Source organism: Epinephelus fuscoguttatus, linkage group LG23 (genome assembly GCF_011397635.1).
Source record: "Epinephelus fuscoguttatus linkage group LG23, E.fuscoguttatus.final_Chr_v1".
NCBI classification, from domain to species: domain Eukaryota; kingdom Metazoa; phylum Chordata; class Actinopteri; order Perciformes; family Serranidae; genus Epinephelus; species Epinephelus fuscoguttatus.
Genome location: NC_064774.1, coordinates 17,535,963 through 17,554,566, shown reverse-complemented (window position 1 = coordinate 17,554,566; position 18,604 = coordinate 17,535,963). Strand labels below are relative to the sequence as shown.

Below are 18,604 nucleotides of genomic sequence, written 5' to 3'. Positions count from 1 at the left end.
TACAGAGGGAGGCAGGGGTAAGCACTCACTTATCACATCCCCGTTAGTAGATTATTTCAAACTTTGTGTATGCGTTAATCTGCAACGTGTGGTCGTGATCACCCAGAAGTTGAAACAATGCGGTGAAAACTCCAGATCCTGCAGCGGTGTTTCTTTGAGGCGAACTCCTTAAAGTGGCTTTGTACCAGCACAAAAGTGAAATCGTGATCAAAGATATTGACTGACTCTTGATCGCTCATAAGATTCAGAGTGTCACTGGGGAGGGAGCCAGGATTGCTTCTTGGCAGGGAGGAAAAAACTGGAGGTGAAGCGCTGAATGAGTATCAATACTGGCCTGTCGACTATTCCTTCACACACACACACACACACACACACACACACAAACATAAAATGCTCTATTACCCTAATCACGATCCCCAGCCCGTTGACAAATATGGCAGCTAAGGCAAAGAAGAGATATTAAAACTTAATTCACCTGCTATTTGCTCTGAATGGTAAATTCCCACATTGGGTTTGAAAGCATGGGCTGAATACATCACCAGGAACAGCAGAATAAAACGGGGTGCATTTTAAAAAGGCTGCATTTTGCTGACATCCAGACCAACTCGCAATGAATGGACTAAATTTGAATATGCTCAGATATTACAGTCTGTTGATTCGTCCACAGACTTGCAGGAGATGCAGAGCAAGTTGCACTTCAATCCAGACTATGCTTTACAGTTTTGTCTTTTGTGGTGTGTGTATCACGCTGCCTTTAGACTACTGAAACAACAACCAATAATAAATCTACACTGCTGACAGTCATGCCATCAATATCTATTTATCCATATCCCATAATTGCTTAGTGAGAGAGCATTCCTGTTGTCCTGGCTCAACCTGAGATGGCTGCCACTGAATGTCTGTTATGTTACATACTAATGGAAACTAGTATTCAAATTTAGGCTGTTGAAGGTAAAAAGTAAAGGCTGATATCAACTATACTGACAGCGGCACCTTTCAACCTCTTGCTTCCTTCTCTACCTATGCTCCCTTCCTTCCCTGTCCTCTCCTTTCCCTCAAAAGCACCTCCTTTCCCTCCCTATCTCCTTCATTTCTTCTCTACCTTCTCCTTTACTTCCCTACCTCCTACTTTCTCTTCCACTCCTTCTATAGCTTATGTCCTCCCACACCTCTTTTCCTTACCTACCTACCCCCTTTCTTCTTTTCTCTACATCCTCATTTCCTACCTCCTATTTTTTCTCTTTACCTCATTCTGTCCTTGTTCTCTTCATTCTCCATCCTTCCTCTTCTACCTACAAATTTTATTTCCTTTCTAGGTCCCCCTTTCCTTTACTGCCTCATTTGTTCGTTCCCTGCCTCCTTCTTTCCATCTTTTCCTTCCCCTTTCCTTTTCAACCCTCTCATTTACTTCCCCACATCCTATTTTCTTTCTTTACCTCCTTCCCTTCCCTACCTCCTAATACTCCATAACTCGTCCTTCCCTTCCCTACCCTCCTCTTTCCTTCTCTACCAATGCCTTTACCTCCCTATCTCCTCCTTTCTCCTACTTTCTTTCCTTTAACTTATCTCTACACCTCCTCGCGTCCTATTCCATCTCTTTCTCTACCTCCTTCTTTCCTTCTCCGCCTCCTTGTTTCATTCCCTACCTCCTACTTTCTTCCTGTCCTGTTATTCCTTTCCTCCTCCATCTGCCCCTTTCTGTTTCCTCCTTTGCATACCTCCTTCGCCTACCTCTTTCCTCTCTTCCTACTTCTTTCATTCCCTCCTCTATCCTTTTCTCCTGTGTTCTGCTTCCTTCTCAAATACCCAATATACTATACTGCTGTAATTAAAAAAAAGAAAAAAGAATTAACTTTTAATTTTGATGTCCAGAAACACACGTTGAGTTTATGCAGCAATAAACGTTCAGTCTTTCCTGTTGAGCTTTATTCTTATCAGAGTAGAAAAGAAAAGCACAGCAGAGGGAGACGAAAACACTGTCGCTGAAACCCAGACAAATGAAATTATTTCAGGCTTTGCAGCTTTTTAAGGCAGGGTGACCCAGGAAAATAACATTTCAGGGTGGAGCCTTCATCATATCAGAAGTGGCCGACTATCTAATATGTAAAGTGACACAAATCAGCTTTCCAAGTCGGCTACGTGAAAGCTTATATCCATCATGACATTATCAAAAACTCTGCGCTGGCCCTTAAAATCAAATTATGTGACAAATAGCAATTCCTTTCCACATAAAACGCCTCGACAGAGCCGCCTGGTTTCATTCAATGTAAATGTTCTTTACTATCAGGGCATTCATCAGACATTGTACACGGCCATCTTCTGTGTGCCAGCCAAGCTGGAAGCAGTCAGCGTGTTGATCTGAAAAGGATGGTACAGTCTATTGACCCCAATTCTGTGGGTCTGTGGTTTCTAATTTTACGGCCAGATTTCTCTCAGCTCTGACTATAATGGATGGGACGGCCATGAGGGAGCAGGGACACCTGGCCCGCTGAGCCTCAGTCAGCACCACTGTCCTGACAGGCCTGATGAATGCAGGCTGATGAGTACACACACTTGCTCTACTACAGCCCGGTGCCTCGCTCTGTGGGGCTGAGGCAGAAATGTAGTGCTGTAATGTACTGCAGGTGTGTTTGAATAAGGGCTTTTAAAATACTGTACATTATATTTGGAGTTTCCACAATTAATAACCACTAAAGAGCAGCATACTGATGATACAACACTGCAATTTACACGACCACTGTACCTGAATGATTAGTAACCCTAATGTTTTACTATAATTAACACTGAGTATGACTCTGTGTTATTAAATCGTGGAACAAGATTACTATGCTGCGCCATTCACATTTCATATCCACAGCTTGACTTGCTACAGGGCATTGTGAAACTACAATTAATGCCTTGCTGTTGTGTGCCTCTGCGAACCAGTCAACTTGCAGTTCACATCCATGTCTGTCAAGACTCATACATAATATGTGTAATAAAGGCTTTGAAGGTTGTTGTTTCTTTGCAAGACATGGATGTTTCTGACACCTGGCAGTACAGAAGATCTACGCAAGCAGCACAGTTTCAAGGTGGGCACCCAAGATTAGTGTCACCGATTTCAGTATCTATCTGTTCCTGAGATATGACGTTGAGTAATGGCCAGGAAAGTGTTTTTGGAGAACACTATGATGTCACAGTGAAGCCGACCTTTGATATATTTTTTTAACCATTTTATCTTATTTGACATTTGAGTGAAATCTGGTCACAACTAGCATCTGAATTTTTGACTTATGGCTAAAAATGTGTTTTGAGAGGTCACAGTGACCTTGACCTTTGACCTTCAACCACCAAATTCTAATCAGTTTTTCCTTGAGTCTAAGTGGACGTTTGTGCCAAGATTGAAGAAATTCCCTCAAGGCATTCTTGAGATATCGCATTCACGAGAATGGGACGGACTGACAAGACAACCCGAAAACATGTCTCCAGCCACAGGGGTCGCCAGCACAGATGCATAAAAATGAAACGTAATGACAGGTATTAATTACTGTTTCTATTCTAAATGGCAAAAGGACAAAAATATGTTGTGTATACCTTTAATATCATGACTTCACAACGATTTGGAGGCAATAAAATGATGGAAAAAGATCCATCTTTATCTTAAAATAGTTAGAGTTGACTAGAATTTGAATTACCATTCTCTACCGTAACAGTAATAACATTACAGAACAGTGGTTGTGATCTCTGCAAACCCCTCATACATTATGCAGAAATTAGGGATGAGTGCTGCAATCATTGTTAAGTCACTCTGGCTGAGACATCAAGATCAAAAAAGGTTCAATCTGAAAGTGACAACTCCGAGATAAATCAGCCTACAGCTTGGGAATACCTCTAAATCACTTCCTGCTGCTCTACAGTGACCTACTTAGCATGATTTGCTTCATCAAAAAAATGTTGCGGGAATTTCCACAGCTTGAGCAAACATTTAGCACGGAGCCATCTGATGACCTGATGTCTCTCTGTCTGAACTGTCTGTGAGGTCTTGGCTTATGTAAGTCAGCTATGCACCTCCACCACCAACGGTACTCTGAATCACTTGCTGTGCCTAAAATACTATTTTGGCAACAGTGGAATCAGCCAGGCTGCTGTTTGGGTGTCAGTGGGTTTGGAGGCTTGTTTCGTACGGCGGAACACAATGATCTCACATCCAAGTCTTCCTCTTTTCAGAGGAAGTTTAGATTAACGTAATAAACAAGGAGCCAACAGAAGGAAGCGTTACATAATGTCGACACAACTGATCTTAGCTAAACAAGGAAGCAATGCTTCCTTATTTTAATGGAAATCTAAAGGAATGTGGTGCAGGGTGTGTTATTTTTCAGATGTGTTTGACTGCTGTTTTTGTGTACAAGTAGGTCTTTGCATTCAAGATGTGTATTAGTACACAATGTATATAGTGTACTGTTTATATGCACAGGAGAATAACTAACTGCTGTTTCACAATGGGAACAGAAATGCTCAGTTTTACAGAGATGTTTCAGAACACCAGATACAATCAGCAGAATATGAGTCTCTTTCTTGAAGGCATAGTTCAAAATATTGGATCAGATTATAAATTATTAGATGATGCTACTCAGGTGGCAGTAAGGTAGTGCCAGCAGCAGGTTAGCTTATGATGACACTGCACGACTTGCAAAGTCATCAGATCACTGTACTGTTCACACTACACAACATGCTGTCTTGAAATCGGCAACCCGATCGCCAGAAAATATGGTGGCATTGTATGTTTCTGCAAACCACAGATACGTCACAATTGTATGTTATTACGTAGCTGACACGTTAAAAATGAACTTTTCTTTACATTTTATCAATTTAAACATGTGGTTAGGTTTAGGCACAAAAACACTTGGTTAAGTTTTGGCTTAAAATACCCAGTTTGGGGGCACAATCCTTTCTGGAAATGCAGTTATGTCTTTAAAAACAACTGCTTTTCATGGCTGAAAAGTTGCTGGAAAAACAGTGACGACACTCTAAAAAACAACTGGTTTTGTTGTTTGTTGGCGTCGAACAACGGCTTTACAGAGGCGTTGCGTCCCTCTGCGACCGACGCAGAGACGCGATGTGCACCTCCAAAAAATTGTAACCACACATCGAGGCAACGCAGACCCAATGCAGACCGCAAGAGGTATGATTATTTCTTCAAACTACATAATTTGAAGGTTTCACTTCCTGCTACAGCACCACAACACCACCATTTTCAAAAGTCTCCATTGTGATCTTTCTTTTTTTTGTAATAAGAGCATTTGTTGCTCAATGTCAATCATTTCGAGCTCCAGCAACAGTCTCTCTCGGTCGCCATCTTCACTGTGACTACAGCAAAGCCGGAAGATAAACAAACTATGAACGAGCCACGACCATAGACGTCACAGAGTCTAGGTAGGTAAATAAAAGAACATCGCGCCCCCAAGTGCTTTAGCGGGGAATTGTATAGTGACACAGACCAACAGGATGCACACAGCAACTGCTGAGCAACTGCGTGTACTTTGCGTAGAGTGTACGCAGAAGCATTAAGAAACTTTAACACCATCCACCATCCCATCATCCTCTAAATGATGAAGTAAGCTCATATACTCTATCACTTTAGAAGCGTTGATATGACGTGTATAAAATATGCAAAGCAAAAAAATGAATTTCTTTTGAAGTTACTGAAATCTGAAAAAAAAAAAACCTGCGGGTCAAAAATTAAAAGTGGCCCTAAATAAATGATGAAATGACATAATAGTAAGTACTCTGCATGTCACACAAAGTACTACAAATAGTCTGGGGATCATGTATTTTATGTTGCGATCAAAGAAAATATGTCACAACAAAGCAACACAGTTCTTGGACTGCTGTTTTCATAAAATATACATTCAACAATAAACCAGCACAGTCGGCTCCAAATGGCACCGGTCCATCTGAGTATCAGAGTGTATTTTCATGTTCTATCTGTTGTGTTTTAAAGGGACTGTGTCCTGAATTATTAACAGTCTGCACACTAGAGGATTAATACAAACGCAAGCTACAACTGTTTATTTGAAGAACAAAATGCACTCTCTTTCTATCTTGTTAGAAATTAATAAAACTACAACTCCCGCTCTGAATTAATCTCCCCTCTCCCTTTCAAGCGCTGCACTGTTGCGTAGAAATGGAGATATTTCGCTGAGTTAGGAGTTTGATTGGACGCCTTCGTGCAAAAACAGAACAATGTCTGGTCAAAAAAAAAAAAAAAAAAATCACAATTAATAAAATATGAAAGTTCTCCCAAACATGACAGAGATTGGCTGAATTTTAATTCCCAATGATTGTGTTTGGATGTGTGTAAATCCACGGAGGGACTGTGTTGTTCATCCAGCTTTCAACCATGTTTTTTTATTAACTTAATTCATTTGATTATTCATTTGCTGCTATCCTTGTCCCCCATCTTGCTTCCAGCTCACACTGAGCTAATTAATTTCTCCGCACTCCACAGCTATTTCTATTATTCACTCCATGTGTCCAATGTGTATGTTCTCAGTCGCTGCACACGCCGTTTGTGTCCGAGTCAGCCTCCCACCTCCCCCACTGTTGATCCTAATGCTCATAGGGACATGAATAAATGATCCAAATGTGCATGTATGTTTGTATTTATGAATGTGTGGGTGAGACGGAGTGGAGTAATAATATGACTTGTTGATGTAGCCTCCATTGACTGCCCTGGGGGTTTTCCTCCGTGTGAATATGCGAGTGTACTTCAGTGTGTGAGCCTCCTACCTCGTTGCCGTACATCATGAGGTGGTGGGTGGTGATGAGGGCTTTGAAGACCACCACCCAGCTGGAGTTGGCCGTACGCTCAAACAGCGTGTCCGCCAGCTGGGGAATGTTCACGTTCATCTCATTGGTGCAGTGGATCAGATCTGGTGGGGGTAAGAAGGAAAAATGGGCACACAAAGAGTTACACAACAGCAGTAATGAGAAAAGCTTTTAAAGGTTTGATAACCCTGATCAAGAGTGACTGCAAATTGCTTTTCACACAGAGACAGAAACACGCAGACACACAGACGCACCAAGGACAGAGAAACACAATGCACGCACTTTGGCTGAATCCTTAAGTGAATAAAGTGTGAAGGACGGATGTTCGCCGCAGAACTTTTTCTAACCTCCTCCTCCTCCTCTCCTGACTTTCACTCGGCCGCACCATCTCCCTCTTTCCTCTCCTCTCGAGAAATGTTAGCAGAAGTTCAGGTGTCATTCATCCACTGAACCTGGTGGAAAATTGAACCTCCGGGCGCGAGAATGTCAAGTTATACAACTTGCAGAAACTAGAGAAGAGGAGGGCTCGCTGAGATGCTGTTGTTATGACATACACGAGTAAACAAGCGTATTTGTATGTTCTCAAGCGGTCTATCTTTCCTGTCTTGTTAATAACTGCACTGACTGTGAGTATATTCTACACTGTGCATCATCTTATCTGCTAAGCTCTGTATTTAAGCATGAGCCACAGCCTGGCATCAGATACTTTGAAAGGAGCAGTATTTGTGTCCTTGTTTACTTAAGAGGAGTATAACAATCAGGATCAACACATTGGTTAAGTGATTAATGATCCGATATCATCGCTGCAAAGTGAAAACACTGATAGATTTCATCATCTTTAAGATACATCTTTATTTTTAAATAACCATGGCATGTCTTTGTCACCATTTCTGTCCCAGCATACCTCCTTCCTAAACATTCAAACAGTGCTAGTAGCTTAGCATCAGGCAGATAATGACAAGATATCGTCACATATCAAGCTCTTTCCTTTGCAAGAAGGACGTTTTTGCTGTTTTGCCGACCGGATACGGCAAGAGTCTAATCTACCAGTTAGCTCCGCTGGTAGCTAAGCTCTGGATACATCACCCCGTGTATTGTTCTGATTGGTCGTAGTGTTATCCAATTGCACGCAGTGATATTTACAAATGCATGCTTAGTGCCGCCCCTCGAGTTGGGCCATTTGCATTACTCAAGGCCAGACCCTAAATCTTTCTAGATTTGGGTCTGGATTTCCAGGTTAGACGTATACCCCAATACTTGCGTATCTACTTTGTAGCATATCTCTGCATCTATTTGATTTTCCGTAAGGCCGTTTTAGTTGTGCGATGTGTTAGAAAATGGCGTTGAACCAAGTAGTCAAATGACAGATGAAGTTATCAGCGATAATTTTGACAATTAATTTGTTGTTACAGTACTTTTTCAAAAAATAAAAAGGTTAAAATTCAAGGCTTCCAGCAACTCAAATGTGAATATATTCTGTTTTCCTTCTTTGATAGTGAACAAAATGCCTTTGATTTTGGATTGCTAGTCGGATGAAAAAAGACTTTGGGAAATTTGCTGACATTTTATGGACCGTGGGATGACTGAAAAATAATTGGTGGAATAATCAACAGCAATATGTTAGTTGTAGAACTTAACTAGTGACCATCTTGCAAGGGGATCACTTCAGTCAGGATACAGCGATCGGCAACTTAAAACAAATGTGAGCCAGGGGGGTAAAGTAGAGCGGCAACGGCCCCTTCCCAACTTCCTACCCCCGTACTTCTGGCCCCCTTGCTTGGACTACACCCATCTTTGAACTCGGCCTTTATTTCAATTGTAACACCAGGGCTGCCCTTGAAATTTGAAGATCCAAAACATCAGTCGAGAAACCCCTCAGTCAATTAAGATTTTTTCAAGTCAAGCATTTGGTTCCAAGATAATGTTATCTTCTACCTTCTCCTTCAAAGTGGTGAATTTACAGCTCACCGCAACTTAATACGATACAGTCTCTGGCTTTTGCTTGATGTCTAGTGCTGGCAAAAAATTTTGCACATTCCCAATCCATCATTGGTATAATTAGCAATCATTAGCTCAGAGGGCTAACCTGGCTTGTTTACTATAAAACATGAAGGTCGCTGTCACCCAGAACGTCCTGCTGGACCCTGTCAAACACGAACAAATAGTCAAATATTCATATTTAACAGCCAAATCTGATTTGCCTGAAGTAATTATTATGTCATAAATCAAGTACAGCCCTGCTTAACACACCTGTAAAGTTTTGTGACCGCATCTTGCACAGTTGTGACTCTATCACCTTGACAAAATCTGTCCAAAGACAGACAGACACATAAAAACCTTGCAAAGTACTCAAAACCACTTCTGAAGTAGCTCCCACTGCAAGAAGTGTCTCCAGGACCACATTTTGCCATGACACACACAGACTCACCAAGTAAAAACAATATCGGCCATTGCGACGTTGCCACGGCTGGTAATGACTCAGTTTATTGTATTCTGTTATCATAGTAGTGCTCACTGTGTTACGTGCTGCTTTGATTTGAATAAATATGTAGAATAAGGAAGAAACAAGGCAGAAACATGTGACTAAATGATGACCGTGTGTTTTTAGGTGACCTGGAAGAAGTTTATGAGTAAAATATGTACAGTATGCACACGTTCTCCCAACAATAAGCAGTTGCATTTCCTATTTACATCTTCAGTAAACCCCAAACATGCAGACGTGTGCGAGTCTGAGGGTTTCACATTCAACCTAGACGAGACAGAAGCCCCATCTCTTGTACACAAGATCTTATCGAGCTATCGATGCATAAAAACCTCTTTAATTTACTCCAAGCCAACTTATTCCCCCCCCCCCCCCCCGAAGGTGCTCGATATGATCTGACCTGACCAGATACTAACAGCTTGGCACCACCTCGCTGTTCTCACCACTTTAGTCGAGATTGATCTGAACTGATTCTTGTTCGGGTCCCCAAGCTTATTATAAAGATTCTGTGTCTTCACTCACAACAGGTAACACACACAGCGATCCTCTCGAGCACAAATATCAATACAGACACACACACGGCTAAATTGATCATTCACACTAGATTTTTTTTGGTTCCATTTCCCTGGCATTCTCCGCCTCTTTTATTCCTTCGCCTTTACTTCCAGCCTGTCTCCTCCTCTCTCTTCATCCACCTCTTCTCCCCATCCTTTGTTCTTCACCACAGGACATTATGAGCTGCCGGCTCTCACACCTGGTAACTACGGAAACAGCTTCTCATTAGACTACTGGAGGACTGTAGCAGGGAGAGTCCCGTCGGGAGACTTCATCATCATCATAATCAGGGGGGGCGCGTGCACGTCACAGGTGCACGCACTCATTCAATAAAGCCCGTCTTCGCTCTTTCCTTCACTCACTTAGCGCATTATCACCCCCAAGCATTTGCCCACACATACAGTAACAAAACACAGCAGACTTCCAGCCCGGCATTATTCGCAAATGGTTCACTCCGCATGGCACGTCTCCCACTTCAACACACACACACACACAAAACACACCATGTGGTGGGCTATTTAGCCGATACAAATGAGCAGAGAGTCATGAAGGTACATTACAGCACAATACATCCATTTAGCTGCATTTAGCGGTGTGAATGACAGCCGAGCAGAACAACGCTCATTCAGTGGCTAACAGAGTGGATCTGAATTGCAGTTATCAACGCAGAGAGTGGCAGCATTTCACTCCTGTTGGGAAATGTTCCGGCTATATGAATGCATCAGCATGTTGAATGAGTCTTTTTAATAATAGCCTTGATCTGACTGTTGGTCTCACCTTGTTGTTCTCTCTGTCTCTCTGCAACTCTTCCCCCCTCCTACTGCGTCCCTGCATGATATCACCAATGCTGATTAGACTCACATCTCTGAACTGGAAACACGCACTAAGAGCGACTGGTGGCTTTGTTTTCAATCCATCCACGTCATCTCTTTTATTCCTGGAGCTACCTTTACTTTCCACCTGTCCATCTTGCTTTCTTTTTTTTAAAAAAGCAGAGCTCATGTTTTTTCATTAGCCCTGGAAGTGGTGTGAGAGAGATAGAACTAAAAGAAGTACTGATTAGGTCTGTGGGGACGCTCGTGCATTAGTGTGTATGTGTGCGAGCGATAATGTAAAGAGGGTACATGTGCAGACTTAATCAGGCAGAGTGCAAAGCATTAGATGCCACTGATCCCAGACCTCGGGGAGAAAAAGGGAAAGCGAGGCGATTGAGGCAAACATATGGCACAGAAAAGAGGGTAGGGATAAAGAGAACAGAGGGAGAACAAATTTTGGAGCAAAAAAGAGAAATGGAGGGAGGCTACAAGTGAAACAGAGAGGGAGGAAGAGGAAAAAAGCAGAGACAAGTGACCAAGAATAGCTGAGAGGAGAAAGAGGGAAAAAAGATAATGAGACATGAGAGACATGAGTGTCTCTTCATCCGGACAATTTGCAGGAATCCACACTCGGCTCGACAAGCATCCTCGCCTCGCTTTATCTCTCCTCGCTTTCCTGACGTGGTGATGTTTTTGCACCCCCAAGCAATTATTCTGACCACAGATGGAAAAATACACTAGATTCAGTCCGCAACAGTCCTCAACCGCAAGGCTCTCTGACCAACACGTCAACGTCCTGCGAGCAATTACCTGCGCAACAGCTGCACGAGGAGTCTGACCCGGCTAATTGACGCCGACACATTACAAGATAGTTAAGCAACAGAGGACTGAAGCTCGCTGAAGGAGAAACTATAGCACGATGTCAAAAGTCTATCTTCACTACAAGGACACTTTGAAAGCTGAGTCAAAGGGTCATGGTGGGAACTTGACTGTACTGTAAGGATATAATTGGCCTGTTCGACATAAGGTTACTGTTTGTATACAAAACTGTGCAATACAGCACATAATCTAATTAAGGATAGACCGATACATCGGCCGGCCGATATATCGGGCCGATATTTGAGGTTTTTTTTACTTGTATCGGCATCAGCCGATACACGCGTGGGTTCGCGGATTTATTTTTCCCTGGCATGATTTACAGACAGGCGTCCACGGGCAGCTCTGTGTTGCCGGAAGACCCTGCAGCACACATGCAGCGAATCCTACTGTCTACAGTAGTTGCTGTTTTATTTATGCTTCAGCTTAAATATTTGTTTATTTTATAAAGACATTACTGGAAGATTTAAGAGCACTGAACTCTTTTTTTTTATTTGAATGTATAATAATAATAATAATAATAATAATAATAATATTCTACCTGTTCTACCTCAATTTTCTATCTTGTTTTAGTATTTTTTACTGTTCAATAACTGTTTTATTTTTTATTATTTAATTTATTATTAATTTTTTTTACTGTTTCTTATTTTAAACTTGAGACCTGTAATATTTGTTATCATTGTGTCATTTTTTTTATGTAAATTGAGGGAGCAAAAGCAGTATTGGCCCCAAATATCGGCTCAAGAAAATCGGCAGTTCATAATCGGTCATCGGCTAAGGGTGATGGAAAAAAATCGGTATCGGCATCGGCCCTAAAAAATCCATATCAGTCTATCCCTAAATCTAATACAATAATTCAAAAGAAAACCCTGCATAAATCAAGTACAGAGCAATGCATCACTAACCACTCGTAAGAGGATTCCTATACATGAGTTCAAAAGTAATAACATTTCAAAGAGTGCAATGGCAAATTGGCAACTCCTTCATAAGGTTATTGAAGTGAATATTGGAAAACCTATCAAATTAATTAAAAACAACATTGAGCACTGAGCCGTGGCTCCATTGGTTAGTTACAAGAAGGCAGCTCAGCCTTGCTTCCAATTTTTCCCAGTGGCCACTTGAGGTATTGCAGCTAAAAAATCTCCTGCAGCCCAAAAAGCATTCTCCCAACAAGGCCACAACTGTAAAAGACACGTTTCTAAAACTGTTGCCAGAACGCCTCGAACAGCAAATAAGTCAACTATGACTATTTCTTTTCTGACTTTTTGATCAATGGAGGTTTTATGTTTGTAAAACTTTCCACCCACTGAGAAAATCAATTTAAAAATCCATGACATCATGACAAAAGTGTTTAAGGCAAGCAGGAACTCGCAGCCGGAGTCAGTGGAAGAAAGACTACTATTCAGTGAACCGCATACCATGGAAGTAAACAAGGACGCTAGAAAACGTTTTTGGCAAGTGTGCCAGGTGAGCAACTCCACTGGAATGAATGGGCACCATCTTGGCATCTGGTATCTAGTTATTATTAGACATCCATGGTTGGTTACCATGCAGACATTCTGGATGAAAGAGTGCACTAATGGCAAATTTGTAAATACTTTAAGGCAGAGGGGCGAATAAGTGCTACAAAAATGACTATTTATTAAGCACAATTGCATTATGTATCACAAAATAATTAAGACAATGTTGAAAGAACTCAGCTCATACATTCAATTCCTATATTTCATAACTCATTAAGTCCATTCTTATTTGCAATGTTTACTGTTAGCAACGGAACTTTGTATCAAGAAACCACATCTTTGCGACTTTAAAATATACATTTCAGAAAACAGAATTGTTCGCTTTCTTGCCAAGAGTTGAAAGAGAAAACCAACACTACTCAATAAATATGAAGCTACAGCCAGCAGCAGGTTAGCTTAGCATAAAGGGCACCTTTAAAGCTCACTACTTAACATATTATATCTCCTTTGTTTAATTGGTACCCAAATAGAAATGTCAAAGTGCTATTATGTCCTGCTTCCAGTCATCATGCTAAGCTGGCAATGTGCTAAGCTAGCAACCTGCTCCATATTTAGCATGCAGGTATGAGAATAGTATAGACCACAAAATGCCAAACCAGTCCTTTAAGAGGATGGTCACTTAAGACCTTATTGCTTCGCACTTACCAGACATATTGGAGTTACATTTTTGGACAGTGCTTTTTAGTTATGAACAATGTATGAAGGGAAGGATTAATTAAAAGATATAATATTGACAGTAGAGCTGAAACAATTAGTTGAAAAACTGATCCAGCTTCTTAAATGTGAAGGTTTTCTTTGTCATTCCTGACGGTGAATTAATCATCTTTAGTTTGTTGGAGTGACTACACAAAATGATGGGATAAAACAAGCGATTTGAGTATGTCATTGTGAGCTCTGGGAATTTATAACAGGCGTGACATTTTATAGACAAAATGATCAATCAGGAAATTTGTCTCTCTTCTGCGGGCCTTCTTCCCTCTCTTACATTTACTGTTCCTCATCTGTTGATGTTGTTTGCTTGTTGCTTCCTTGTGCAAGAAATTAGCATTGTGACACCACGCTCACATACGAACACGTGGGAGGAGTGGCTGCTGAGTAAATGTGATCTCATTCCTAACAGTGACCTTCTCTGTTCCTCTCTGATCTGAGCTCCATTGTTACTGGTCATCTGTTGACCTCTGTGGGCTTTTGATTGAACCACAATAGACCAGAGACTTCCTGGTACCACAGGGACCAGAGCGCGAACTCGGGGTTGGGATCTGATGAGGAAGGGTGTGCTTGGTACACTTTGATGCAATAAACCAAGAGAAATTCAACAATATTCTGTTGTTATTTGGGTGAGGTTATTTTATTAGAAGTCGTGCCAGTAAGCATCGACAACCCTGAACTTGAGGGACTTCCTGTTTGTGAGAGATAAAGCAGGTGGTCAGATCAAGCGGAGGAAGAAGGGCGGGAGGAGGAGGAGACAGAGATCACATCTGGCCCAGCTGGCTACCTTCTATCAGGGCTCTCCTCTCGTCTCTTCATCCACCTTTAAGTCCCCCTATATCCACCCGCTCCCAGGCAACACACACACACACACACACACACACACACACACACACACACACACACACACACACACACACACAACTTTCATCTCCCTCATCTCTTCTGATCTGCAGACAAGCTCATCTCCCCAGTCCCTTTCCATTTCTTTGTCCGTCTGGTGCATCTACAACCTAGAAAGTATAAATAATTAACCTTTACAAGATTATGTTGTTCTGTTTTTATCTAGCTCATGTGTTGCTAATGTAACATGTTTACTAATTACCTGTGTCTCTTTATCTCTTCCTTCTCCTTTATTTAATCAATTTCTGTCACCTGGGTTTGACTGCCATGCTGTAAGATGACACAAGAAGTGCCATAAATGGCCAGCAAATCCCGAAAAATCCAATCCACAAAGAGTACATACTGTGCTCTACTCTCTTCGGTCCATACCACAAAAATAATTATTGCTACTGATGAGAAATACCATAATGCTTGACTACTTGTTCATTTTCTCCCAGTCAACAAGTCACTAGGGATAAATCAGGCAACAACCTCTGTGGCAGAAACAGGAAGCCAATGCAGAGGTGTCGGAATCTGCAGTTCCTCCAGTGGCCACTTGAGGCTGGCTCCAGAAGTCAGTCAATCCCTGTAGACGTCTATGTTAAAATGCCCAATTTAACTACAGAAATAAACATGTTCATAACGTGGCACAAAAATCGGTTTCAATCTCTATAGCTAATTTCAACGTTCGTGACGACTGCGCAGAGGGGGGGATATTTATATAACTCACCTGTTTACATTTTATTGAGGCTTAAAGTTATGCATAAGAAGGGACAATTTATGAGTCAGATCCATCCCTCACTCCTCCTAAATTCCACTTTCTCATCCAAATGTGGATATGGTCACTTCTGGCCTCCAAAAAACGACGAAGTGTCAATGTCCAAAATGCTGAACTTGAGAATTCCAAACAGGAGTCCACAAACCAATAGGTGATGTCAAGGTTAATAAGTCCGTTATGTTCTTCTGTCTATGGGATAAACAATAAAACCCAAACTGAGATAATTCAACAATTTGACGTCCATTATTTTACAGTCTATGGGATGAACATTTAAACCAAAACTGAAATTCTTCAAGAATTTGAAGAATACAAGAGACATGTTTGGATGTCAGTTTTGTTCTGCAGCTAATCTAACCTAATGTACAGCTGATGATCGTGATTAATTACAGATTGATTTACCAGTGTTAAGAATTGGATTTGGCAAGGAAGTATTAGCCAATGGTTGAGTTTCCATCCAAATGCAGTGCAAATTTTAACCAAATTTTCAGAAATTCTGCAAAAGAAAATGCAAATCTATGTGCTCTTGCATCCACTACTATTATGGGAATATTTGGAGATGATTCATTGAGATAAGCAGTGGGTGGTGCTAACTGTCCAGTCAGGTGCCACTGCAGAAGAGGGCACAACAGGTTGACGAATTTGAAAGAGTGCCACTCCAACCTAAAACGAAGGAAAAAAAATGTATTCATACTGATGGAGTGAAGTAGAGAGTTTCGAAAACTATTACAGATAGGTGCTTTTGGAGGAGTTCTGGTAGCAACCCTGTGTACATACATAAGCATGTTAAAAGCCATTCAGAGATGACGAAGAGAGCTTGCAATGATGGTGCGTCATGACTACACATTATAGTTAATTCACTGAATCTGTTTCCATTGCACCTAGTCCCAATTACCTTCAATCAATAGTCCACTCAGGTTGTTGTAAGTGGATGGAAATGCACATTTAGTCAATTCTGATTTAAGTAGCTAATTTACAGCTCATGTCTACTGTTTAAATAAAGCTTTCATAAAGAAAAAGTATGTTTTTCTTCATTTATGGGGCATTTTTCTTTCGCATGACCAAGAATCAATTAAAAAAATTAATTGATGTTTTGACCATTTGGGGTCAGGACAAACAAGCTATAAATTAGGGCTGCCACTAACGATTATTTTCATTGTTGACTAATCTGTCGATTATTTCTTCGATTAGTTGACTAATCATTTCATCAAAAAATGTGTTAAAATGTTGAAAAATGTCGGTCTGTCTCGCCCAAACCCCAAAATTACGTCATCTAATGTCTTGTTTCATACTCACGCCGAAGGGTTTTATAGTTCACTGTCACGGGAGAGTGTGTTCAGCTGCCAATATTTGAACGTAAGAAGCTGCAGTAAGAGTATTTTGGGGTACTTTTACAGTACTTTTCTATGAAAAATTACTCAAACCAATTAGTCGACTACTAAAATAGTCACCGATTATTTTAATAGTTGATTAGTCATCGATTAGTCGACTAATCGTGGCAGCCCTACTATAAATACAAAACTATTATTAATTTTAAAGCTGATAGCTAACTGTTAGCAAACACCTGGCACAGAGCAACAGTGGCATTCATTTTGGGATGTGTCTCCATCAAATATATGTCCGATATTCACCCTGTTTTAGCTCCGTTTTGCTCTTCACCAACTTAGGAGGAAAATATTTATACAAAGTTGAAAGCAATGTCAAACTGTGGGTTTGTCACTACGAGCGACACCTTTCATATAGAAGTAGTCATGTAATCCATTGTCAATTTAAAATAAAATAAAGCCACTTTTATTAAATGGCCTACCCAAAAAAGCTAGCTGAAATTGGCCCAATATGTGAAGTGAATAAACAAAAAAACAAATTAGATCTGGTGTTACAGCTTTGAAAGCTGGTATCAGATGATATGGACCCCTCTGCTACTACCAGTGGTCTTCACATTCAGTCTCAGCGCCAAGATTTGGACAGTGGGCTCTAGATAATTCAACAAGCCTCCTGGTGGGACAGAGTCCGAGGCGGATTAACCCTCATGACCAGACCCACAATCAGCTTCTCAATCCTATCTTGACATCGTTTAAAACCTCAGTGGGGCATGACGGGACATCAGCGCCTTGCTTTGTGTGCCTGACACAGTTTCAGCCCCTTCAGAGACCACCAACGGAAGGTCAGGCTCACATAGCTGGAATTCCTAAAGAGATGGCTCGGTAGAGAACATATCTGGAGAAATCTCAAAGATGTTTAACTGAAATTCTTATGAAGAGAGGACCGCGTGTTGACATAGTTCTGTCAAAAAGCTGTGAAGGGACACAGTGGTATGTTATCACTGAACTTCTGACTTTCCTGAAAATGATGCCGCCCTAGCAGTTTCTGATAAAGACGTTCAAGAAAGTCCCTTTTTCCCCCAAGTCATTTAGTCACAGCAATAAATCTCAGACATGCACATTTCACATAATCATCAAAATGAATACAATATCTAGAAATGTAAGAATATTAGAATTATGACTTTATTAAATGGCCATGGTAACATTCTCTACTCATTTTTAGAATTTATTGAACAGCTTTAAACTGAGTGGATATGAATGTCTTTGGACAGCAAATGCAGCCTATGTGGTCATGTGTTCAGTATATTGATACAAAACAGCCATCATTTGATTCACTCTCTTTTGTCTAATTACTTCAATTTCCAAGAGCTGGAGAACACATGATACATTCTGATGTTTGCAGGATTCCTAAATGATCAAATAGTTAGTCACGATAAGCGCAGCCACTTGATACAGTCACTTTTAACCCAGACATCCAATCCACTGTGATTGGGCGGGACAAATGGCCTACCACAAAGACTATTGTGACATCGCTGAACACCGACAACGGAGGAGAAATTAATACTAGATCAACACAGACTGCCGGGTCCGTCCTCTCGCCCTACGTGATTCAGCCTTCCCGCCATCCAGAGCAGGTACTCTGGATGGCAGGAAGGCTGAATCACGTAGGGCGAGAGCAGGTACTCTACCCTGAAGGTAGAGTACCTGCTAGGTAGGGCGAGGGCAGGTACTCTACCCTGAAGGTAGAGTACCTGCCCTCGCCCTACGTGATTCAGCCTTCCCGCCATCCAGAACACGTACTCTACCTTCAGGGTTTCCCACACATTAATTTTTTTGTGGCCAGAACAGCAAAGTCTGCCACC

At 41.3% G+C, this 18,604-nt stretch overlaps 1 protein-coding gene across 2 annotated transcripts in view; it reads right to left on the bottom strand.

The window, feature by feature from the left end:
- The window catches only part of si:ch211-200p22.4 (phosphatidylinositol-binding clathrin assembly protein), a 124,498-nt gene that overhangs the window by 85,209 nt on the left and 20,685 nt on the right, over positions 1 to 18,604 (bottom strand). For both annotated transcript variants that reach the window (XM_049569303.1, XM_049569304.1), the window contains exon 2: positions 6,769 to 6,911. In XM_049569303.1, the coding sequence (XP_049425260.1) occupies positions 6,769 to 6,911 (143 nt within the window). The remainder of the gene's footprint in view (positions 1 to 6,768; positions 6,912 to 18,604) is intronic.